Below are 25,578 nucleotides of genomic sequence, written 5' to 3'. Positions count from 1 at the left end.
CCAACTTTAATTACACATAAATGGAACTGCAATATTGGTTTATTCTGAGTGCACATTTAATTATGAACCTGTTAGCTTTACTGAATGTCATTTTGATGTGTTTTCAAACAGAAATTTAATATAACAGTCCCATTTTTGTGAAACCAAATGTAAAAAAAATAAAAATACACATTTATATTTGCTGAAAGTAATTATTGAAATGAACACATATATTTTTTAATATATCATGGGATGCCATGTCAACCAGACATCAGCATTCTGGAAAAATAGACCCTTTCTGCAAGAGTTTTTTCTTTTCTTTTTATATACACTGAACAAAAATATAGCACTTTTGTTCTTGCTCCTATTTTCATGAGCTGAACTCAAAGATCTGGGGGGGGGGGGGGGGGTCAGGAAACAGTCAACATCAGCTTTGATCAGCATTTGCTTTATGCGCTGCAACACAACTCCTTCGTTGATCAGGTTGTCTATTGTAGCCTGTGGAATGTCGGGCCACTCGTCTTCAGTGGTTGTACGAATTTGCAGGATATCGACAGGAACTGGGACATGTTGTTCTATGCACCAATCCCGGGCATCCCAAACATGCTGAACAGGTGACAAACCGTGATTATGGCGACCATGCAAGGACTGGGACCTTCTCAGCTTCCAGGAATTACATACAGATCCTTGCAACAGGGGCCGTGCATTATCATGCTGCAACATGAGGTGATGGTTGGGAATAAATGGTACAAGGGGCCTCAGGATCTCATCAGGCTAGTTCTGTGCATTCAAAATGCCATCAATAAACTGCACCTGTATGTGTTGTCCACAACATATGCCTGACCATACTATAGCCCCATATTTGTGAGAAGAAGTCCTTTTGTTTACATTGGAAAAAGCCTGAAATCTTTGAGTTCAGCTCATGAAAAGTGGCAGCAAAAAACAAAATTGTTGTTTGTATTTCAGTTCAGTGTATTTGTTCTGATTATGTCCCCACTTGTAGACATCTTAACATTTTTGTTGCAGAAAGGAGAAACAAACATCTTGGGTCATAGTTAGAGGAAAGCATGCCTCTTAATTAAGTTTGGAGCCTTTGCTGTTGATGGACAGCGGCTGCCTGTAGCTTTCTCCCCTGAAGCTGCAATGATTGTTGAAGGGTTGGAGGCAGCGAGCACATTCCATGCAGGTCCTGCTGTAAAGCTGATTGCAAGAACCCCACAGAACAGGAAGAGTGGAGAAATATCTCAAAGCATGCAGGGACAGTGGCATTTCTTTACAACCGTGGACTTTAAAAATATCTCTAATGCTTTTTCTACAAAACAATTTGTGCAGGTTCTGGACAGGTATTTGGAACTGAAGCCCCTCTCTAAAAACCCACACAAGTAAAGTATTGCAAATGTCTGCCCTTATTAACTGTGGCCTCATTCTGCCTTGCTTCTTAATTAACAGACCCTAGGCCTCCCAGCAACGCCTGCTATCCCACACTCCACTGTGGCAGAAAAGGATAGAAAACACACAAGATGGTCAGAGACATGGGGTGGGGGGCTTTGTGTTCCAAAATAATGAATAAAACAGAGTGATGGGTTCAGAGCTGAGACATTCTAATAAATAAACCTATGATAGACCAGAGCTGTTGATTGAACACAGCATGTACAGGATATTTAGGATTACACAGATGGATACCCAAGGCAAGTTACCAAACACTGCACATACTGTATTCTCCTTTTCCACCCCGAAAATGAAGGCATTTCCAATATCTGTATAAGACATGGTTTTCAAGAGTCAATTTGTTCCATTGTAGCTTTAACTCTCCATCACTGTGGGACATCCACTGCTATCATGTCTGACACTTCTTCAAAATAAGTGTTCATGTGTTGAGTACAGCTGTCTGTGTGCATGACTGTGGTTAGATACATGCCTGTATATCCGTGTATTTCTCCCAAGCTATCTCTGCTCTCTCTCTCTCCATTTCTTGTCAGTATGCTGCGATAGATGGTTAAATTTTAATGGTGCTGCCATCTCTCAGTAACTTCTGAAAGAGCACCAATGCAGACTGACACACTCGCTGAGCCGTGAGAAGAGACGAGACAGAGAAGAGTAATAGCTCGCTAGACATACCCACACGTGCTAGGTCACAGGTCCACAGTACAGACACGGAGAGTGAAGGTGAAAATGAGCCATTTTTGCATTTATACAGCTCTTTAAATGAGTCTGCACAGTCTGTATACGTATAGGATTCCTAAACGTGGATTCTTGATGTCTAACTTTATGCCATTTTTAGCCAGAAGACCCAGAAAAATCTCATCACACAAAGCCCCTCTAGGAATGCTTTGAGCTGCACAGAGCCAAGCGGGATTTTTTTTGTGTGTTTCAAGTTATGACACATGCATGCCCATCACGTCACTCACATAAACCCGTGTCTGTCTTGTAGCCCGACTCTGTTTGTCCCTTGATTGTTTTTGTTCGCCCTGCCTCACATAGCCGTTTGATTGGCAATGAATCCCCTGATGGTGCACTAAACACATGGTGAGATTAAGTGTGTGTTTTGTGCTTTTATTTGTCTTTGTGTGCTTAACTGTGTGTCTTTTGTCTAGTCCCTGCTCTAGCCAATTCCAGGGAGAGGCCAGCAAACAGATGTTCAACCAGAGAGGATTTGCACGTCTGCCTCTCTATTTAAATGTCCTTTTTGTTTGTTAGTTTATTTTTTGTATTTGATGGAGGTTTATTTCCTCCTTTTTTGGTATCCCCCCCCAGTTTCCCATCCAGGGGTTGCAGCTTCACTTGACTCTGATCCTGTGGTCATTTCACCTAAAGTTTTTTTCACTTACTTGGTGTAAAAAAAGAGTTATTTTCAATGAGAAATGTTCTTTTTACTTACTGTGAGGTTCCAGACTCTGCATAATGAACAGAACTGCAATGACACAGCACATTACAGGTGAATAATATCATTTCATCCCTTAGTCACCTGTTATTTTATAAAGCCCTGATTGTAAAACTAAAGTCCCCCTAATGTGTCTAGTCCTGGGGTATAAAATAATATTTTATGTCCTATTCTCTAGCCAAAGCCACACCAGACTGCCTAAAATTCTACATGTGCTGCATTTTCTGGTAATAACATGGTAGATTATTAGTGTTGTTGAGGTAGAAAAACAGGCGGGCAGTCTGAAAATTTAATTTCTCACTCTAAGCCCCCTGTTTGATTGTGATGCTTCTGGCTACACAAATAACTTCTGTACACTGTTACCTCATTGGTTAGCCTTTCTAAAGGTCAGCGGCACACTGACAGGCAGTTTGAATTATTTTGACTTTCAGCCCAGTGCTCAGTGGCAGTTCAGTGGTGTGAAGCACCGGCTGTAGTTGGATGCTACAGAAGCCATTAGGAAATGGGATTTTGCTTCCAATTATCTGTAGGCAGATTGTTGGATGGTGTCTTATTTTTGGGTTGCCTAACATTAAAAAAGAGTTGGTGATGGGTTTGGCTAGCTGTCAAAACCAAAATACTCAAGTATTTAATCATTACACTTTCAGTTTTCAGAGTATATAAAGTATTTGTGTGGTGTGTCTTCACCATCTGTCATGTTACTAACAGAGCAATATTTTTGCCTAAGGTCTGACACACTTCTACATTTGTGTGTGTGCATACTGCAAGTAATGTCTGACATTAGAAACAGCAACACCCCCGACAACTGCCATCACCACCACCCCCACTCTGTCATTCTCTCCGGGCTTTGCTCAGGGCGTAATTAGACTTAGAAAAACAGCCCCTTGTTCTCCTCTTTGCCACTTTTGTGTGTTGTATGTAGATGTGTGTGTGTGTGGGCTTGATCCCAGTTGTGTTTGTGCATGTGTGTCAATTTTTCCACCATGCGGTCAAGTCACAATTACTAATCAAGCCTGCAAGCCTCGCCTAAAGAGACCCACAGAAGAAGACAAGGAGGGAGGGGGGAACTAGGAAGGGAATGAGCAGTGAGTGCTTTCCTTTGTCCTCATCACTGAAGCAAAGATAAATATAAGTAAAGGGATGGATGGAGAAGAGGGGACAGAAACTCGGGGATTAACAGAGGAGGAGTCTTTCCAGCCAAGCAATGAGCTTTTAACTGTCCTGCATGACATGAACCCGTGCTGACTTCATTTTTTCTGTCCTCTTTTCCTCTACTTTACTTTGCAGTACTTGGAGCTGATGTCCAAAAGCGCCTCACTCTCATTTGCTCCAGCACTTTTTTGCTGCCTTCAGGTTTCCTTCTTACCATTGTCTTCTTTCTTTCAGTGAGCTAACGATGAATATTTGAAGGCTGACAGGAGCGCACCACCTAATCCTTTTTTTCCTGGGGCAAGATGTGCCCCGTGGGTTACATCTGTTAAGAGTTCATCTAACTTTTTAATTGAGATGAAAACCCAGTCTTATTCAGCTAAATGAGATTGTCTGCAGTGCCTGAAAATGTAGTAAGTCACGGCTACGTGACAAAGCATCTGACAGGCTCAACATTTTCTGAGGAAAATCTTGTGTACTCAGTTGTTGTTTGACTGATTGTTGTGTACTTTTGTATTATAGTAAATAGGCATGATGAAGGATTGAGTCAACTCGTTATTATTCTTGAATGGCTATTTAAAGAACACAAGATTCTTTGATAATTTCCCACAGCTGCTGAACACTAATCTTCTCAGTCTCGCTAACATGAAGCATGTAAAAGTTTGCAAGTGTCATTACAAGATGGGAGTTACTTGATACCCAACAATGACGACAGGCAGTTTTGAGTGTATTGCCCTCTCTTCCCCCTAGAGGGAGCACTTTTGTGAAGGTCAGTGTGTTGTCAAGGACATTTACACTGTGAATAACAAACAAAGTGACATTGACTATTATAGTACCCCCCCAAAATGTATTCTGTATTCAGTTATTTATTTTAATACTGAACTGGTGTGTTTTCTTTGTTTTAATGAACACCTTTATGGTGCTTTTCGTTGGCCTGCCTCAAGGTCACATCCTCACTGTGATTTAACTTCTAATACATTCCCCTTTACTTGCTCTCATGATTTTAACTTTCACACTTTAGTTTCACTCCTTGGGATTTTATTTCCCTTTCTCCTTTGGAGTCTAATTCTCTCTTACTTCTTCAGTGTCCCTTTCTTGTAATTAGCCTGGGTAATTGCTGTAGTAAATCTTTGCTGCTCTCCCAAGGAGACTGTCTGATATAGGACTGATTTAATAAGCACACTTGCATCCCACTGCTCCCTCTGTGTGTATGGTGGAGAAAAGGTCCTGTCTATGTCCTCTGTTAGTTGCTATAGGGATTTATGGGCTGTTTGTGTATTTTCCGCAAGTGTGATCTAGGGTTCAAGGTAATACTTGCTGCGTTGGTGTGTTTACTGCGGTCTGCCTCATCAGCAATGCAGGGTGAATACTCCAAGTGTGTGTCTCATCAGTGTTGCATTTATATGCTGTGCAAGTCACTGCCTAAGACCTCCATGGCCAGGAGAACATAGAGGTCAGAATGGCCCTGAGAGAGCACAAGTGGTGCAAACAGAGCCACATTTTATGCCCACCATCTCTTAGTTCTCTGACATTTTTAGACTATAGCAAGCAAATTAATGATACTGCTCATGTCATATTCGTTAACCCCCAAAAAAAACATTCACCACCATCTTTTGCAAGAGGCACGGATTGCGAGAGTAATCGTCGTGCATGAGTGTCTGCATTATCCCTCCCAATAGTAGTACATTAAAGTCACCACTGGAGGGCACTGTGACTCCACGTATAAATACATGCCTGACCATCCAGAGGTATACCACTTTATATGTACATTTATAGACATGCTGTAGTTTAAGGACAGGAATTGTAAAATAAATAAATAAATAAAAATCACCAATTATGTTCTACGTTCATGGTTAAATTGATTTACTACTATTTTATAGTATACCAATAACATAACATATACTATGTAATGTTGCCTATCTGTGGTGATGTCTAAGAATAGAACTCGCTTGGTTTGAATTGTAGTTTTCAATTTACAATCTTTTAACATTGGTATCTTTTGAATAAATATATAGTGATTTTCTTTGAAATATTAATTGCAATGATCATTGTGTTGGGTTAGGTTATGGTAAAAGGTATATACACAGGTATATATGAATTACAATGTAAGAATAAATGTTCATTTTATTTTGGCAACATTTTCACAAAAGAATATTTAATTTTTGCTCATTTTTTTTATAAAAATTAAAGAGCCTTGAATATTTTGCCAACATCAGGGAGATGCAATCTATGTTATTACTGACTGCAAGCTGTACAAATAACAACAACAAATAAAGAATACACATACAGTACAGGGTCCCCTTTTGGCAGAATATCTAAACAGAATTTAGCAATAGAATTTGCTTTTTTAAATTAAATATAATGTAATTTCCCTCCAACAGAAAATTCAGGTTGCAGTTGCACCATTTATGCGCCAGGGGAGCGCAAGTGAGCACAGCCCTGGCCCCTCCCATGATCCCTCCCCCTGTGCTTTGGCCCTCCTACATCCTGCCTCCTTCCCCCCTCCTCCTTGCCCCACCCTGCCATCTGGTCCTTTTCACACAATCACGCACACACACAGACGGGATTTCCCCCCCCCCCCTCCTTTCATGGCACAAAAACAGGATGAAGGGTCTCTTTCAATCCTGAAGTTACCGTGGAAACACCCGTATTCTTCTTCTGTCAAACTTCTATTGTAACTCACATAGTCAGTGAAGTGACAGAATGTTGGACCTTTAAAGTTTAAAGGGACTAAAGCCACAGCTGTTCTGTTTGCAGTATTTTTGGCCTCCTGATAAGTTAGACAAAGAATACCACGTTGGTTTTTTTTCCAGACTTGTTTGTGCGTTGCTGTGGTTATTGTGTAACTTTATGTGCTTTTCCAAGAAACCACTCCTCCAGATATTAAAGTAGAAATACCTGTTGTTATATGATCCTTGTTCCATTTTCTAAACTGAAACTTCTTTCCCAGGATAGGTTGGCCCTGGAATTCTCATGAAAGTACTGTCAGCTTTAACTCTTGCCCATTACTGATGCACAGGAAACTTTTAGTGGGGTAAAAATATACTGTGGGGAGTGGCGATGAGAGAATCCATACACCACATGAACGCTCTATACATTCTTAAAGAGAATTTCAAAGTGCTCTATTAGAATGTACTTTTAGTGGTCGGGAATGAAAGTAGCATGTGTAGTTCGTGTTGCCTTTGTGTTCATATTTCTCTCCGTCCATCTGACTTTTTCCTGTGTTTTTTTCTTTGACAAATCTGGACACCATCATCACCCTCTCCACATTTCTCCTTTTAAGGAGAGAGAAAATGATAGAGGGATAGGACGGGGGGGGTGAAGGACACAGTTAGGTCTGCTGACTGACAAACAGACTCTTCTTTGTGCAGATAGACACACATGCGTAACACACTTTGTTACACATTAACAGAGACCACTGCATGACTTGGCTCCTCTGAATTCTGTTCTTTTTTTTCCCTTTCCTCCCACATAATTAAAACCAGAGCTTTGCATACACATGTGTGAGTCCCCCACCACACACACACACATACACATGCACACACAGCCCTCCCCCCTCCTTACACAGACACACACATTTTTTCTTATAATTTCTTTCTGCCAAGCAGCTGCTGCCTGGAAAAGGAGGAGAGATGTTCCGGGAATGTTATAGTAGTAGTGGTAGTGTTTTGTTCCCTAAAAGAGACATGCGTGTGTTTTTCTACAACAAAAATACTGCTGGAATGATAAAAGATTGAAATATTTTCTGTCACATGGTCTGGTGTGTATCTGTGTTTGTGTTAAGACAGACATACAGTCAGCAGTCATCATCACCTCTTCTCCCCCTCAATGACCAAGTGTACCACAGTACAGTACTCGATTCTCACCAGCAGAGGCGCCATTGGATCATAAATAAAAACCAAAGCAGCCATTTTACAGTGTGCACACCAGACCCCATTTTATGAATCAGCCATGACGTAAATACAGTTAAGATTAATTCCATTGGCTAGAGTGAACTGTATGTATTAAATCCCCCCACCCTCCCCTCTACTTCCTCCCCTCCACGCACATGCACACTCTCATCAGCTCTGTTTTGGAAATGCATACACACACACTGACCCAGTGACATGGTGGCATCACCAGTTTGGACCAAGACTAATATTATAATCACTTTTTGAGATTGTTTAATAGTCAGAAATTGTCCCTTTTTTGATTTGTGTCATTTACTGTTTTAATTATAAAGTTTTACAGGATATTATCTAGGTCAGTGCGGGCTGATCTTCAGTCATTAGTTTGATTTATTACACCATCTTACAAAAAACCCCTTTGTTCAGTGCTGTCTCCTTTGTCCTCAAGATGTTTATTTGTAGATTCGTGTCACTTCCTCTGATATCTTTACGTCGTCTCAGCTGCCATTGCTTTTTTTTAAGTTGGTGGAAAATATTTGTGTTTATTTCCTTTTAGTTGTTATCTAACCTGCGTCTGTAATGACAGACTTCCTGCTCTGGTTTCCTTCTCACAGCAGCAACTGTGACTGGATTGTTCATACTACAGAAAATGTATTTTTGATCCTCTTTGATCTTCTTCTTTCCACAAAATCTTAAGGACATCCACATATGAGAGACCTGATTTGTACAAGTTATTATTTGTCCTTTTTAAGGGGAGAGAGAATGATAGAGGAATAGGATAGGAGGGGGTTAGGAAGGTTAGGCTGGCTGATTAAAAGAAACCGCTGCATGACTTCCTCTGGGACATCTGTAGCCCTTCTTTGCCTGGTTTTTAACTTTTCTTTTCAGATCCTTCATGCTACATTTACACACGCACCCACAACCACACACGCACCCACAACCGCACACACACCTACAACCACACACACAGAAAATGTTTCTACTTTTTTTACTCCATCAGGTCTCCTTTCCATGCAGCTGTTCTTTTGATTGGGGGAGGGGGTTAAAATGAACAGACTCGGCACATGTTACAATCATGGTAGTAGTTTCCAGAAAAGTGGTCTGCTCTTTGTTTCGCTGCACTAAAAAGACAACTGGGACGGTAAAATATTGGAATGCTGCAGACTGTAACGAGGCCTGTGTGTGCGTGCACACAGATGTCTGCGTTTGTGTCCAGTCAGATATGCACACTGCCACTTCACCTCCCCCACTATTGCTCAATGTGACATCACGCACTACTCCATATCCACCAGCAGAGGCGCCATTGGCTCATGAATAAAAACCACAGGGTAGCCATTTTACAGTATGCACACCAGACCCCATTTTATGAATCAGCTGTGACAAACTCAGGAAAAACTGATTCAATTGGCTAGAGTGCACTGTACCTCGTGTTCATGGAGTGGGAGCCCCCATTCCATGCACGAATGCACACGTTCTCATCAGCCCTCAGCTCAGAAGGGCACACACGACCTACTGACGTGATGTATTCAACAGTTTTGCCCAAGACAAACTTGATAAACCCATTTTTCAGATTATATGTTCTTTAAAGAATCAGTTCTGTATTCAGTGCACACTGTAAAAGTGCTCCCTTTAATTTAAACAGATTTTTACAATCACTCATACTTTCACCCAAATGTGATGTGTCAGTGATTTTCTTTGTCACTGACTTTTTTGCAGTTATAGTATTTTCTGATTCTGTTAAGGAACATTATATTTTTGTTTTTATGACTCTGCTTTTGTATACGTGGACTGGAAGTTGTTTACTTGATGATCCTTGTCACTTCCTCAGCTGTGATTGCTCATTTTCTGCCACACTGAAGACATTTGCTTTCATTTCCTCTCTGATGTTGCGATAGGTTTTGCTACCCCGCATCTGGCATGATCGCCTTCCTTCTCCTGTTTCCTGCACACAGCAGGGACTCTGCTGTCACTGTCACAATGTACACATCCTATTGTTTCGTAACTGACTCATTTATGTGAGTGTGTGTTGTGACCAGGGAGCAGAAGGAGACCTTAACATGTTGGCAGACTGTCTGACCGACTGGCCAGTGATGTAACACATAAGTTCACTAAGCACAGGAAGGATGGACAGATGGATAAAGGAGTTATTGTGCTGTAGGGGGTTTCTAATGAGAGAGAACTACAGGTTCCAGATGGTGTCATTCTGGGAATAGGTGAGGGAATAATTGTGTAATTAATAAAGAAATGGGAGCTGGTTTAAGACCAGTTACACGGAACATTTATCTGAAGCACTGATAATTTAGTATTAGTTAAAGTTTGTATAGAGTAAAGTCTGTTCTCTTGCATAATCCTTTCCGACCAGCTGTGCTTCTGTTCACTACTTAAATTAGATGGTGGTCATTTTGCTGACCATGGAAACAGGTGCGCTGTATTGTTTGTGCATCTCACAGATGAGTGTTTTTTTCCTTTGACTGTGGCTCCCATCATCACAAGAACGGGATGGGAGACAGAGGCTGGCAGACAGAATGAAACCGAGCAAGCAGTGACACAAACCAGCACTGGAGACACTCCAGTGGAATTAAAATCTTATGAAAGTGAAAAGATGAATATACTCATGCGATTCTTCATTGTTTTATGTTTCATCTTGATTCAGCTTCTGTCAATCTCTAAAATTGCTTGAAAACATTCATGCTGTAATGTGAAATAATGAGACACACTATAGCTTAAGACCATATAAAAGAAACGCCGCTATTTGGATGGCTTTCAATGCAATTATAATATATAATATTTATGCTGCATTTCTGGTGTAGGAGCAATAATCCTGGAAGGAACATATGAGCAATCGCGACATCATCTGACATCTGCTGACCTTTGATCTAATGTGGCTGTGTACAGTGGGCCATTATATGGCCGAACCAATGTCCCTGCTCATCTTTCACTTTGAATTCTCCTCCAGTGGACAGTCCGCCCCCTACACATACACACACACGCACACAGACTGACTTGTGCTTACAGTCATATTATTGACCTTGCCAGAATGAATTTATTTGAAGTGTTATGGCCTGCTTTGGATGTGTTCTACTCCAAATGCGTGTCCGTACACTGAATGCAAACTTTCAATGCCTGACAGCTAGCTGGTGTTTGGCCAAAGTTTTTAGGATGACACAGGGACATATTTTTCCTGCTCTTGAAGCCATTTCATAGCAGTTCAACCTAAGGCTACGGGTCCAAATGCCTCCATGACACGACACGGTTACGAGAGGTGAAAAAGGTCCTGGCAGTGCAAAGTGTGTCTGTTTAAATATCCATCACAGAATCCCTTCATCATCACATCAAAAGAGTAAAGTCAGAAAATATATTCAATGGAAAAAGGTATAAAAAGGATATATACACACATTTAAAGTGATGTTAAACAGATTGTTTTGAGAAATGATTTAAAAGTAGTCAGGTCAGAGCAGCTCTGTCCCCCAGCTTTAGTGCTTGGTTCTTATCTTCAGTCAGATAATCTCTAATTCTTCAGTGAGTTCTGCCCAACTCTCCTTGAGGCGTAACTAAATTTCTGACAGCTGCCTTTCTTCTATCCATATCTCAACATTACCACCTTCTCCTCTTTATTCACTTCTCCAGCCAAAAAGGAGCAGCCTGGGACAGATGAAAAGCAGCAGCAAAAGAAGAAAGTTAAAGAGCTGAAGGTTCTTGATGCCAAGACTTCCCAGAACCTCTGTAAGTAATTAACAGAGACCATTCAGTCCCCAAATTAAAATCCAAACCCTGTGTGCATTTACCCCACGGGTTTTATTTAATGCCTGTATGGAATGTAATTCAATAGGGAGCATTCCTTTTTAGGCTTATTGAACAGATTAGATGTACATTTGAATTTTTGTTTCCCATGCAGCTATTTTCCTGGGATCATTTCGTCTCCCTTATGAAGAAATCAAGACCGCTATCTTGGAAGTTAATGAGAAGATACTGACAGAGTCTATGGTTCAGGTACGAATGTTGGCACACTGATTTCTGTCTTTCTCTCCCTCCCTATCTCTCTCTCTCTCTGTCTCTCTCTGTTCAATCAGTCACAGTAATTACTAATTATTTTACATATACAAAAACAAATTATATAAGAGATTCATTAAAAAAATAAGTAACGTATCTGTAAAGTCCATGTGACTGTAAAGACTGTTTTTAGTGGATAATAAATTTGAATAATGAACTGTGTTATTTTTCAAATGTTTCGGCTCAGTTGCTAAAGTTGAATTGCCAAAATTATTTTTACGACAGGATTCAAATGAGAATAGAGATTACCATAGCTCGGTAACCTGGTTATTCTGCTGGCTTTGTAAGTTTCTCATTGTTGTAAATGACGCCGTCACTTATTGCCACCTAGAATCTGATCAAGCAGCTGCCAAATCAAGAGAAGCTGGACATCCTGAGTGAGATGAAGGACGAATACAACGACTTGGCAGAGTCGGAGCAGTTTGGCGTTGTGGTGAGACTAAATACACACAACTTAGAACGCTTTGTGTCGAAAACAAGGCCTCTCCATTTTCTGCTGATGTTCTGAACAACAAACAGAGCAAAGAGAATCAGCATAGCGACAAATGAGGCATGGAAATGCTGAGACTGTTGCCACGTGTTTGACACAGTCCTGACACTTCACACAGAATGTTTTGTTTAAATTATGAAACAACTGTGTGCATCAAATCCCCTTCATGCACTACCAGCACACGGAGTCTGTATGGAAACAAATGGACTAGAAATAAATCTCACTCTCATGAACTCACTCTCACCTTTTGTCCTGTCTACAGATGTCCGGTGTAAAGCGATTAATGCCAAGGCTTCAGGCCATCCTGTTCAAGCTGCAGTTTGAGGAACAGTTGAACAACATCAAGCCAGATGTGGTGTCTGTGACAGCAGCCTGTGAAGAGCTAAGAAAAAGCGAGTCCTTTGCCATGTTGCTGGAGCTCATCCTGGTTGTCGGGAACTATATGAATTCTGGCTCCCGTAATGGAAAGGCTTTTGGCTTCTCTATTACCTACTTATCCAAGGTAAAAATTATTCATGTGATGGAAAAAGAAGCACAATGACAACCATGAAATCTGATGTGTTTTAGACTTCCAAGTCAATCCTTTCTAATCGATTGCCTTTTCACAGTGCCCTTTTTAAACTGATCTTTTATCTCTCTCAGTTGCGTGACACCAAATCAGCTGACCTGAAGCAGACACTGCTGCATTTCCTCGCTGAGATGTGCCAGGAGCAGTATCCTAAAGTCATGAGTTTTACAGACGAGTTCATTCATGTGGAAAAGGCCAGCAGAGGTACGTAGGCCATCTTTTGGATGTCAATATATCCCTGTCCCTTCACATTATCATCACAATGTCTCGACCCCTGCCTGGGGAAGCATTGCATCCATCTTAGAGATATTGTGATTTGTATTTTTATTAAGTTTTGAAGCACCCGGACTCGCTTGTGTTTGGAGGCGCTCTGGATCATTAAGAGTTTTCTTCTGTCACCTACAGTTTCTGCAGAGACTCTTCAAAAGAACCTTGAGCTAATGGGCCGGCAGATCAAGAACATGGAAAAAGATCTGGAAACATTCCCTCCTCCACAAAATGACAAAGACCTGTTTGTGGAAAAACTGTCCATATCCTCTGATATCAGTCATATATTTCACACTGGCACAAATTAAATACAGGTTACAATATTCACATAATATAAATAAAGGAATCTATTTAATTGAGTAGAATTATTAGATATAATAATAACCTTTTATGCTACTCAATCAAAAAAAACAAAAACTGATTTCTGTGTTACTTTGTAACGAACAAACCACATTGGTCCTTAACACGTGTCCACAGCTTTGTGGGTACTGCCCGAGAGCAACATGAAAGACTGGATCTGCTGCACAAAAACATGGAGAAGCAGTACGCAGACCTCGGAAAGTACTTCGTCTTTGACCCAAGAAAAATCTCTGCAGAGGAATTCTTTGGTGAACTCAACAATTTCAAAACCATGTTTCTGGTATGTTTCATGTTCATCAGCTGGCTCAGGTCTAATCTGATACTTGTGGATTTAGTATGAAGCCACCCAAATAGAAATGACATAAATGTCAACCCAGCTGGAGAAAAGGTTCTGCTCTGTTGCCACAATACTGAGTGAAAGTGACACCTTTTATTCCCTATTTAAACAGCTGTTGTTGATGTCTGTTTGGGAGTGCTCCTGCATGATATAACTTGTTTTACCAGTTATTGTAGATAACAACCATATCCTGGTTTTTGATGGCTGTTCCTTCTCTTCAGTATTATATATAACCTGTTTTGTCCTCTAATATTTCTATTTAAAACTCCAGATCTTGATTTCTCTCTGTCTCTTTAGCAAGCAGTGAAGGACAACCAGAAAAGGAAGGAGGCTGAAGAAAAGATTAAGAGGGCCAAGCTGGCCAGAGAGAAGGCAGAGAAGGAGAAGGAGGAGAAACTTAAGAGGAGCAAGCTCCCTGACATGAATACAGGTCATTTGATGCTTGGTGTGTCTCTGTGTATCAGTAAATATACTGTCTGTGTATTTCCCTCAGATTCCATTTGGGGGCACTCAAAGTCCATGCTTCTGAAGGAAAACTGTGTGTGTGTGTGAGTGAGAGAGAGAGAGAGAGAGAGAGAAAGAAGCAAGTCATCAGTATTTATAGTCTGGATTTAATTTAATGTTGATGACCTCCAATTTGAGGCAACAATAAGCTCTTCAGACAGTCTTGGAGAGATGTAGACAATGATCTGCTTCAGTCAGAGCTGAATTATGGGATTTCATTAAAAGGAACCCAACGGATGTTGTCCAAATCTCATCAACCAAAAATATGCTTCCAGCATAGATGCTCTTTAAAAAGTACTATCAGCCCCATCCAGCGTGGAACACACATTCACACGCTTTCATCTGAGCACACACACTTGATACGATCCTGCCTTGCAGACACACACTTATGCCCAGGCACTTTTCTCCTCCTTTCAGACTGTGACCTAGTTTCACTACATTCCATCTCTGGCTCCAATCAGTTCTCTAGGGAGTCCACAAGGTTCTCTGTCCATCGTGTTGTGGTGTATGAGTGTGTTTGTGCGCACGCGCGTGCTTGTGTGTGTGTGTCTGTTTTTAAAGACATTCTCTTGCCAATGTTTGTGTTTTCAGACCCCCTGACTGATTTTGCTAACTGTTGCGTATTTGCTTGTTTAGGGCTCTACGTATGCTGTGTGAACTACTGCTTTTTTTCCTTCTAAGTGCTCCATGCTCCAGCTGGCTCCTGTCGTGTCATTCTTGCTTTTGTTCCACCACTCTGCTGTTTTTCCTTTCCCTCAGCATCCCTCTGCACTTCATTTAAAGAGACAGCTAGAAACACACTCTGCAGCATCTGTTAGAAAACCTTCTCTTTGTAAGTAAACATATATTTTAGCAGAAAGCAGGACATTCAAATTTTCAGTTAAACGTGTATGACTAGAAGATAATAGGGCTTCAAAGATGAGTCTGTTCGGACTTGCATTACTGGTTTCCAGATCATTTACATACAGGTGGCACATTTGACTGCTCTGTAGGGCAGAGTCATTCAACGCCCCTCTGTTTAAATAAAAACAGGCATACATACACCTGGTCTTTCTTCTCCCTTCTCTTTTCCCTTTTTACTGGACGGATATTACCAGCTTTTGTATTCAACAGCTGTTCTGGGCAGGCTGTTCTCTTCTTTGTTCTTGATTTGAGAGCTGTCCTTTTTTGCCATAACCTCTGTTTTTTTCCTGTCACTTTCTGTAAATACAACATCTGAGTTATTTTTTAAACCCTGCAAGGTCACGGGTTGTTTAAAGTTTTTGGCCTTGTCATTCCTATGTAAGACAGACACACAATCAGTGGCCTCACATTCTCATCTTTGATATGATGGCTGCCAAATCCTCAGCATATTACCAAATTGATTTTGCTCAATCTTTTAATAACTTAATCTTATTCAGATCTTATCTGGCATATTTGACAAAGCTCGTCTTAGCTGTGCAGCTAGGTGTCGCTACTGTTTTAGAAAAACTGCAAGGCTGTGCCTCTGTTCCCATACCAGCATGTGGTTTCACTCCCACATGCTGGTATGGGAACAGCCACTAGGAGTGCTGGTACTCCACACAAGAGTGGAGAGGGGAGGAAATGACATGGGGGAGGGTAACTGAAGTGGGAGAGTAGGGTAGCAGATGCTCTCAGAGGGGATTAGGCCATGTTGTTGAAGAAGCAGAGGAGCAAAGGACAGAGTAAGGATGAATTAGGATAAACCCAAGTAGCCTCGTATCTCCCCTCTGTGACCTCACAGCCTGGACAAATAATAGGAATTGGAAATTCTGTCATATCTGTTAGAGCTGAGTTATTTTCTCAGACACTTGGACTTTATGTTTTGTGCATTTTCTAGTCGAGGGAGGCATCTGTAAGAGCTCAGGAGTTAATTCTATTTATTCAGATTCTTTCTTCTGGTGTTAATGTTGCACCTGGAAGTTAATACATGTACTTCCCTCAGTCTTATCAAATTATTTTAACAAGTTTATTAGTATGATCACATGATTTTTTTGAGCATGTGATTGAACCCAACACCCCACTTATATCCACTAATAACACTGATAAACCTCTCAGTGCTTTCCTTTGTTAAAGAAGCGTTCTTAGTAAAGCGTAATAAACTTTGACAGCCCGAGGTCACACTCGCCGAAGAACAGTGCGCTATATTCTAATTTTAGATTGGAGTTCAGCCGGTCAACAGTAAGCCCAGTCATTGTGTGGTACACCCACTGCCTCCAGATACAATGTATGAATAGGTGTGTGCGTGTCTGTGTAAATGCCCAGATGTGTTTCCAATAGGACACGTGGTCTCAATGGTCCTGAGCCGCCTGTGCAGTTGCAGGGTGTGGCCAGCGGGTGGTGTTGGTGAGCTGTGGATGGGTGTGACAGACTTTCACTCTGGCACGGCAGCAAAGACCATCTGCTCCGTGGCTTACTGCAGGATTAAATACTCTCTGTCTGCGTGTGTAGGGGGGTTGGGGAGGTGGTGGCGGCATAAACCTTTAACCCTTAGACCCACTGCCCCCTTTTCCAGACCACTCGGTGTCTCTACTCATGTTTAGAGGAAAATAATTAAAACCATCTGCTTTGGTGCTGAGTCGTGCCACTGGACCCCGCCCATGAAACAGCCATTCACAGGCTGGCTCGCCATGGGCTCGCCTTGGCCCTTTAATGAGGCCAGACTCTGAGTTTGAATCTTCAGTGTTGAAAGGAACAAACCTTGAGACCACGCACAAACCGTACTGTACTTGTACACATGCTCGGATATAAAGCTTTCACTCCTTTTTTTCTATTTTATTCTGTTTTCCTCTGATCATTTAGGTTGATCTGGGTGTGTGAGGATGTGTGCCCTGACAGTAGTTGAACCAGGTCACTGCCTATCTGGGCCAATGTAGGACATGCTTGTAAATGTTGTGGTGTGGCTGGTTGGTACATAACCTCCCGCCTGAGGGTGTTTTGGTGTGTCTAAGAGAAATGGGGGAGGTAGCGTTTAGAAAAACCACTAACCACTCTGCTGTTGTAAAGTAGGTGTGTATGTCTGGTTGAATGCTTTAAAATAAAACGGGTGCGACGCTGGTTCATGCCCTTGAGACGGACAGAAATAAACCTTTAAATGTAAGTTCACATATCGGCTTAATCAACCATTTTTATTTTATGTTCACAGGGGACGATGAAACCGGCATCATGGATGGCCTCCTGGAAGCACTACAGTCTGGTGCTGCGTTCAAGAGGAAGAGAGGACCACGGCAAGCAGGTACTCAGTGGCAGAAGAGCACTTAATATCCTAAATTGTGTCCAGCAGATGGTCTATCTAATTTAAAACCTTGATTATCAGGTTATAGTTTTCTTTATGTGCAGAAATGATTACACCTTTTTTCATGTCGAGGGATGTGTTTCTGTGCAATGTCAGCCTGATTTCAAATGCATGGGAATTAAAAAATATCATGATTTTACGACAAATGATCATGACACACATACATTAGAATTTAAGATATGTATTCCTGATGTACAGAGTATCAGGGTTATTCAGATCCATTTTCCATTAACTCGTCAGTGTGGATTTTTGCAGGGGGCAGCCAGGAGTTGCATAATTTGCCTTGTATTGATTTTCATTCTGCACCAGTTGCTTTTAAGCTTGCAGGAACTCCTAATGTTACCTATGAGGTTGCTTCAACACGGATGTGTAACCACCTGACAGACTGCATGTTAATTGCTCATAGTCAGAAAGAAAGCCCATGCTGTTGTATTTGTTCACATACATGTGGGGGTAAGCATTCACACTTCAGAGGGGCTGGCGAACAGTGTGTAACCCAATCCCTCCCTCAAATGGAAGCCAGATGTGAAGCAGTACACCAGAGTGAAATATGGGACACTTTCTTTCAAGATTCTTACTTCTTCTTTTGTGTTTGAAACACTAAAAGACTCCATTTATTGTGTTTCTGTGGCCTTTCATCTGTAACAGAGGAAGGAGGACAACATTTCACAATGTACAGTCTGTGTAATAGTGATGCAGTGAGAAAGCTTTTTTATTGCGCCAAACTCTTTAATCACATACAGCTCTGGCTCATCGCCACAAAGTGGGGTAACAGTGGATGAAGCGAATGGAGCAAGAAACAGGACTATTGCATGAGGAAAAATGGGGCCCTTCTGAGGACTCAGTCAGTCATCCATAATGCTATTTGGCCATCTCTCACTCCTAACAGGAAATACCTTAGCATGTGTGTTTTTAGAGAGCTTTCCTCTCTGTGGAGAGAGAGAAGTGGAAAATATAAGTGGCAGTATGTATGACATCCAAGTTTGAGCCACCCCTGTTTCTCCACTATTCTGTCACTGGCTGTGTTTTTCCAGTTACCCTGACGTCTCTCTGTGCACCCTGGAAGAGCCTTCACCCACACAATAACAGTCTGTCTTTTACGGTTTTGTGCAGGGTGCATCTTAGACTTTTTTCGAGTCAAAGTTCCTAATTTGTGGAGCTGCAGTAGGAGGCACATCCTGACTGCTGCATTCTTAGCCTGACTGTAGGCTGCATCAGCAGAGGCTGAAGCCACTCAGCACGAGTACAACTTAGCTGGTTTATTTTCCTAAGTTAGCAATTTAGCCTTAAGAAGCCTTAAATTAGCACCACTGTTTTATTCTTGTTTACTCGCCAATACCAACTTCTTGTTACAAGTTATGTAAGACTGTGATCTGACAGCCAATCCTACAAATAATGTTTTTCATATTAATGTTGCATTGCTTGAATTACGGAAATGCCAGTGTGACAGGAGCTGCCTATGAAAACACATTTTTTTGTTCATTATTTTTTATGACAGTGAAAGGCTATGATATTATCTTACATTTGGAACTATTTTAATGTTGAATTGCTATTCCCTGATTTTACTCAGTTATTTCTTTTTGGTCATGCTTCATGGTCCTCTTATGTGTGTATATTTCAGAAAGGCCAGGATGTATAAGAAGCGTGCCTCCTGCCTCCTCCTCTGCCTTTGTTCCTTTACCAGCTGTCCTCACTTGCGAACGTCACCAATTTGGTGCTATAAATCTACCAAAGATCTTTTCAGTGTGTGTTCACGCTTGTGTCACAGCAATGTGACTGAATGGGAAGCCACGAGGCATCGGAGGCTACGCACACCGTGACCTTTGACCCGCACCTCATCTGGCTGTGTGCTCGTTTGTGAAGAGCACAGCAGCTACAGCTGTCCAGCCTCTGTCTGCTCCCCCTTTTAACTCATGCAGACAAAGCACACACACCAGATGCTAGCATACCCATACAAAGACACGCACGGATCCTTTGCATACCAATACATACTCTCAGAAACAAGCCCCTCCCGGAGGACAAACTTTACACTCTCGCTAACATCATGCTGCCTATAGATTTTATGTTATATTCTGTCAAAACCTGTCAATCTGGGAAGTGTTAGAGTTATATGTGCAAAGTAATTTGAGTCCATGTGTAGAGGAATGACCCATCTAAACACCATCTGCTGGGTCATGACCTCTTCCATAACAACCAATCACATTGCAATCACACTGTGGTAATTAAAAAAGTGGTAATTAATAAATAGGATGGCAACAATAGGTACACGCTGGCTCTGCAGACTCTGAGCAATGGTGTGTGCCTTCCCAGATGTTCACAAACAAATGTCCAGGGCTCATTTGTGCCAGTCCAGCAGCACTCCTGCACTGGCCAGGCTCTTACTTCTTCAGTAGTGTTGCATGTTTAGTAACCAAGACATTACAAGTAGGCAACGGCTATCTTTACACCTCAATAGTAAGGAGCCCAAAGTTATGTGGATGACGTCATTCCTCCCTTAAGGCTGGCTTTTAAGGCTTTTGCTGCAAAACAGCAGTGTGCTACACAGCGTGGCCTCAGGAGGGCGATATAAGTCCCTTTTAAGATGGAGACCTTGACAGAGCAGTCCCTGCAAATGTGCCCCTAAAACAGATCACCTAGGGCTGTTCCCACCCTGTCACGTGGTTGTGACCGTGTAACTGCCACAGATGAGAGAGAATCATGCAAAACAGGTTAATCACCAAAGAAATCCCGCACATTGCAAATATTACCGTATCAGTGTGGACAATAGATGTGTTTTCCCCGTGCACCATTGCAAAGCAACTGATCTCAAACACAGGCCTTTCACCTCCTCTTTTTAATGTGTTTCAGTCTAATCAAAGCGGCGCATGTATACCACTGCACAACAAAGCATTCTTCCCCTCATTAGTCATTACTCCATCTCCTGGTGTGTAATGTGTTACAGATGCTATGTTTATTCTCACAGCACCCTTTGTGCTACCGGTCCCCTCCTAGCATGTGGACACACTCATTCAGCCTCACTCCATGCAGTAAACACACCTAAAAACAGCCTTTGTTGTGGGACTCATTTCCTTCTTGTGCACACAGGAGGCTTCACGCCAAGACTGTGGATCATATGATCAGTATTACTGATCATTTCTGGATCCTTCACACATGAATGCTGAGTGTTTCTCTGTGTTTTTATGCCACGTGTTAAAGAAGCTAATATTAGCTTGCCTTCTGGGAGCACTGAAAGCATTTTTAAAGCAGTATTTTATTAACAGGATCTGTCAAATGAGCAGATATCTTGTCATTTGGCCAATTTGGAAATAGTTAGGAGCTAAAATCATCCCTTTATCTCAGGCAGTTTCTCAGATGGCTCCTCTGAGGACTTAAATTTCCAGAAGATCACATTTGTGGATTTTTTTTGTTAGTATAAGCCTGTTTATTCACACAATAAGTTGTTTGGTCCGCCATAGATGCTCTGTTCTGAGTTTGGAAGAGCTTGAATAGCAGCTAAAAGTGTTTTTAAAGCACATGGAGAATTTTGTTTTTTAATCTCTTCTCATCTCGCCACCATTCCTCCTGTTTTGCTGTGGGTGTGTCTATTGTGTCTGTATTTGGACATGTTTAAGCCGCCCACTGTTCAAATGAAAGCTAAATACATATGATCTGTCAAACCTGTCTATCAGGTGGTGCCCCCCCCCCCCCCCCCATATCCATATCCATTCATAGTCATATTCTTTCTTGCCCCCCCTTCCTCAACGCAGGACTTCTCTGATCCAGACTCTTAACCCCTTCTCCCTTCCTCCTCTTTCACTTCTGGATGGAGTGAGAGGAGGAGGATGAGACGTGATCAGAGCTGAGCTGACAGCCCTTAAAGAGCTTTTCTCTGCAGGTTGGAATTTTTTTTTTTAAGAATAAGCTCGTCACAGCGCACATACCCTCAGACCCACACCGCTACACTTTTCCTTTTGATTTTCTGGGCCACTTTCTTAGTCATTTATAACAGCAGGAGAGTCCTGGACTGAGCTGGAATGAGGAATAAGGGCAGATGTGTGAGCATGCTAAGAAGAATATAAAGAGCCAGATGTGTTATGGTGTTATGGAAAATACATGCTGATAATTTACTGGCCTCAAGAGCCCAGCTGAAGCCAGATCATCTGCCGACATGACTGTCAACCCTGTTCTTCTTTCTCCCCAGACTCAATTGTGTCTTTGTCACAGCTAATTCTGGAGGCCTGTGCGGTAACTCTTGTTTTTGAGTGTCCTTTGCTCCCTCAGAACCGTGTGGTCCTTCTGCATGTGTGTTTCTGTTGGTTTGCATCGCGACAGTCTTTTGTTCTTTCTTCCTCTGATGCACAGGAAGTCGTTATGCTGTGTCCGAGTGTGTTAATGGCATCGAACGTGTGCACGGATGCTAACGTCACTGTGTCTGTTGCTAAACCAGCCAGCAAAATCTCAGCATTCACACAATCTCCCACTGACCTATATAGTCCAAAATGGCGGCTGCTGCACAGCTGCACTCCCACACAGGGAGATGAAGTGGGACAGGATGTAAAGGGAGGGAATCGGAGCTAGTCAGACCGTTGTGCCTGTTGGGAGGGAGATCAAACATTAAGCAGGTGGACAAATCAAAAACCCACTTAATCTTGATTCGCATTAATCTGTCCCTCTATCCTGGCCAGTTTCCATCTTGTCCTCACTGGGTTTTCTTCACTCATTTCTTACATTCTTCCTCCTCTTCCTCGCTCCCTCCCTCCATCCCTCCATCCTCCCTGCCTCTTTCATCTTCCCACAACCTGAATCTTCTCGCTCTTCATCATGTCCCACTCCTCGTTTTTTTTGCTCCCTCTTTCTTTTGTTGTGCTTACGCTCACTTATTTTTGCCGTGTTCTCTGTCCCCCATTTCTGCCCCCCCCACCCCCCCAGATGTAGTCCTTGAGTCAGACATTACCAGCCAAATGATCCAGATGTGACACTAATGCTTACACAGTCACACCATGAAGCCATAACTGTTTTTGCGTGTTGTGTTTGTATGTCAAGCAACAAAATATGTATTTTGTGTTTGGTTTTTTTTCAAAGCACAAATGGTCTAAAAGACTCTCGTGTTTGTGAGTTTCATATCTAACTCCTGCTTTTTACAACTGCCATTGCGCCCCTTTCCTACACATACATGATGTATGTCACTTTAAAGCATGAACTGACATGAGTGTATGGACTAAGAGCATGGCGGCTAACGTCTAGGCGCACTGTTTATTCTACTCACTTACCTGGTTTCTTTCTCTCAGCTAACCACAGAAGAGCCGGCCAAGCAGTGACCAACATCCTGGCCAAAGAGCTGACGCAGGAAGACAAACCGAGCAAGCCTCCTAAGAAGAAGGTGGCGGAGCCTAAATTAGAAGGCGCAGAGTCATTAGAGGAGTTACTGGATGCTGCTCTGACCCGCTCCAGTTAGGCACCCTGGACAGAAAGTGTTGGGTTTTTTTCTGTATATACACACGCACACACCTTTTTCTTAACAGGAGCAACTTGTTTCATCTGAGGCTTTTGGGAGCAGTTGCTCACACAGCTGCATCAATTTTCTCTGCCAACATCATATGTAGTTTTCATCATGTGCACATATCAGTTTATTTTTCCTGTCTGGGTTTCTGCATCACTGGATTTTTACTTTTCCTTGAGTGATCGCAAACTGAGGAGATTTTCTTACATTTAAGTCAGAAGCAGCAGGTGCCTTGAATTTTTCCCCTGAATGCTGCAGGCCAATGACATGTTTCCACTTTACTTTTCTAAAACACGTTTCTTTGAAATGGTCCACTGTACAGCACTTGTCTTTTGTTTTTCGGCTCGTGCCAAAAGATACAAACCCAGTTGTCATCATTTCAATCCCACTGTTTTTTCCAGCCACATTTTTGTTCTGAACCGGTGGGTGTTCCGGCTCAATAACACTCAACCCTGTTGTGTATTTGTATTGTCTTCTTCACTTAAAGGGACCCTGGTGTGTGTGCATTACTTTCACAAATTGGTTCAACACATGTCAGTTCAAACACACGTGACCATTCCTATAAACAAGCGTTAGTTTGGACCAAACCAAGTGTTCTTCCACCGTTAAAGCCCAACTGAAATCTTATTTTTAATCGGTTGTTTCCATCCAAACCCTTTCCTGAGCAGTCCACATGCTTCTGTGTTTGTGAAAGAGATCTGAGAGTATGACACAAGACGTCTGTATTTAGATTGGCTTGCACATTTGTTTGTCCTGTGTGTTTTGGTGCATGTGTGTTGTCGTCTGTAATTACTGAATGGTACAGACCATGTTGTCATAAGTGCTAGCTTCCAGAACACATTTGTGCTCTCTTCTGCTGAGCATATAGCACACTGGAACTCTGCCCAAGAACTGCTGAGGCAAGTGCATGTGTGTATTCAGTCCGTGTTTTTTTGTTCTCTCCCACTGAACTGCAGCAGTAGCTCCTGAATGTCCGCCCTCACTATTTTTCATATTGACAAGCCATTAGCATCCTTTCTATGCAAACACAATGCTGTTGGTGTTGCGCTGCCTCCTCGGGTGAGTGCTACCAGGCCTCTCCCAGTTGCTGTTCCAGCACCCAGCTAAGAGAAGATATCGGAACCTCACTGGAATAGACGCTGTTGATCGCTTGCGATCATTTCCATTTTCATTTTTAAGATTGTTTTCTATGTGAATTTTTACGGTTGATTATTTTAATTATTTGAAGTAATTGAATTTTTGTTTTTTGTTTCCCTTCAGTTTTCCCTGAATACTGAATGTGCACATATTCATTCTATTTGCTGCGCAGAACTATTAAAAATGTCTTAAGTAACGTATTGACTTTTTCCCTTCCTGAGAGTCTGCATGTCACCTGTTTGAGTCTGTGTTGTATAATAGCCCAGTACTATACAGTGTAATTGCCAAAGCGATGCACACACACACACACACACACACACACACAGTTATATAAACATTGTGCTCAATACAAGTTCTGGATTTCACAAGCTATCACTTAATTGCCAAAAGTCAGCGGAAGAATGAATAAACAGTGGGATTAGGCCTTAAAAGCACACATTCTGGGTTTTTCCGTGCGGTTCCCAGCCTTCCAAAGCCATTTTCCAACACTGATTTCCAGTGTTAATGCCTGCGTCCCATCTCCGTTGTGGCGCGATGTTTCTGTCTAACATCAACACTCGCGTTGTCCTCATTTGATTGATGTTTGGCTCAGAAATGTAGTGGGCTGGAAACAGCACAGCATTTCACAGTCGAAGAAATCAAACCCACACGGACACGAGATCCCCGTAGCAGTCAGCTGAGGCCGCTCTAACTTGATATTCCCTCTCTTCTCCCAGCTTATTCATGCTGAAACATTTACATCTGCTTTTGTATTCAAAACAGAAAAAAAAAGTTCTCTGCAGTGATGGAAAAAAGACCCAAACTCTTTGATAACAGGATGAAGATTTAAGGACTATGTTTTCCAGGAGAAACAGTAAGAAGCCTACGTTTTCCTTTGGTTTCATGAGGCCCACCCTCACTGCAGCCCTAAATGGATTCACCTTATTACAGGCATGATGAGATAACGAGTTCTGGTTTTAGAGGTCACGTCCCAAACGAGTCAGCCCCGGTGAGAATTAGCCGCCTCCAAATGTTACCAGAAACATTAGCCTCCTTTCATCATTTACCTCCTCTGGCTGCCAACCACTTATGACTGTTCCGATCCTAATTAAAGTGGAATTTACAGTCGGCTGCTGTTGTTTTTACTGTTCACGTGTGTCCCTTATGTTGTCCCCTAAAAGCCTGCTGAAGAGTGGGTGGGAGAGGGCTGGAAACT

The 25,578-nt window shown here is 42.0% G+C and overlaps 1 protein-coding gene across 3 annotated transcripts in view; it reads left to right on the top strand.

Moving 5' to 3' along the window:
• The window catches only part of LOC130530979 (protein diaphanous homolog 1-like), a 66,063-nt gene extending 41,484 nt beyond the window's left edge, over positions 1-24,579 (top strand). For 2 of the 3 annotated variants that reach the window (XM_057042606.1, XM_057042605.1), the window contains 10 exons: positions 11,524-11,619; positions 11,792-11,886; positions 12,278-12,379; positions 12,699-12,938; positions 13,079-13,208; positions 13,410-13,535; positions 13,748-13,911; positions 14,266-14,398; positions 17,618-17,707; positions 23,035-24,579. In XM_057042606.1, the coding sequence (XP_056898586.1) occupies positions 11,524-11,619; positions 11,792-11,886; positions 12,278-12,379; positions 12,699-12,938; positions 13,079-13,208; positions 13,410-13,535; positions 13,748-13,911; positions 14,266-14,398; positions 17,618-17,707; positions 23,035-23,201 (1,343 nt within the window). In that variant the 3' untranslated portion in view covers positions 23,202-24,579. Of the gene's footprint in view, positions 1-11,523; positions 11,620-11,791; positions 11,887-12,277; positions 12,380-12,698; positions 12,939-13,078; positions 13,209-13,409; positions 13,536-13,747; positions 13,912-14,265; positions 14,399-17,617; positions 17,708-21,947; positions 21,992-23,034 lie in introns of all 3 variants that reach the window. The other variant, XM_057042607.1, reaches the window with a different exon arrangement.
• The last annotated feature ends 999 nt before the right edge of the window (positions 24,580-25,578 follow it).

Source organism: Takifugu flavidus, chromosome 9 (genome assembly GCF_003711565.1).
Source record: "Takifugu flavidus isolate HTHZ2018 chromosome 9, ASM371156v2, whole genome shotgun sequence".
Classification (NCBI taxonomy): domain Eukaryota; kingdom Metazoa; phylum Chordata; class Actinopteri; order Tetraodontiformes; family Tetraodontidae; genus Takifugu; species Takifugu flavidus.
This window is presented reverse-complemented; position numbering and strand designations above follow the sequence as displayed.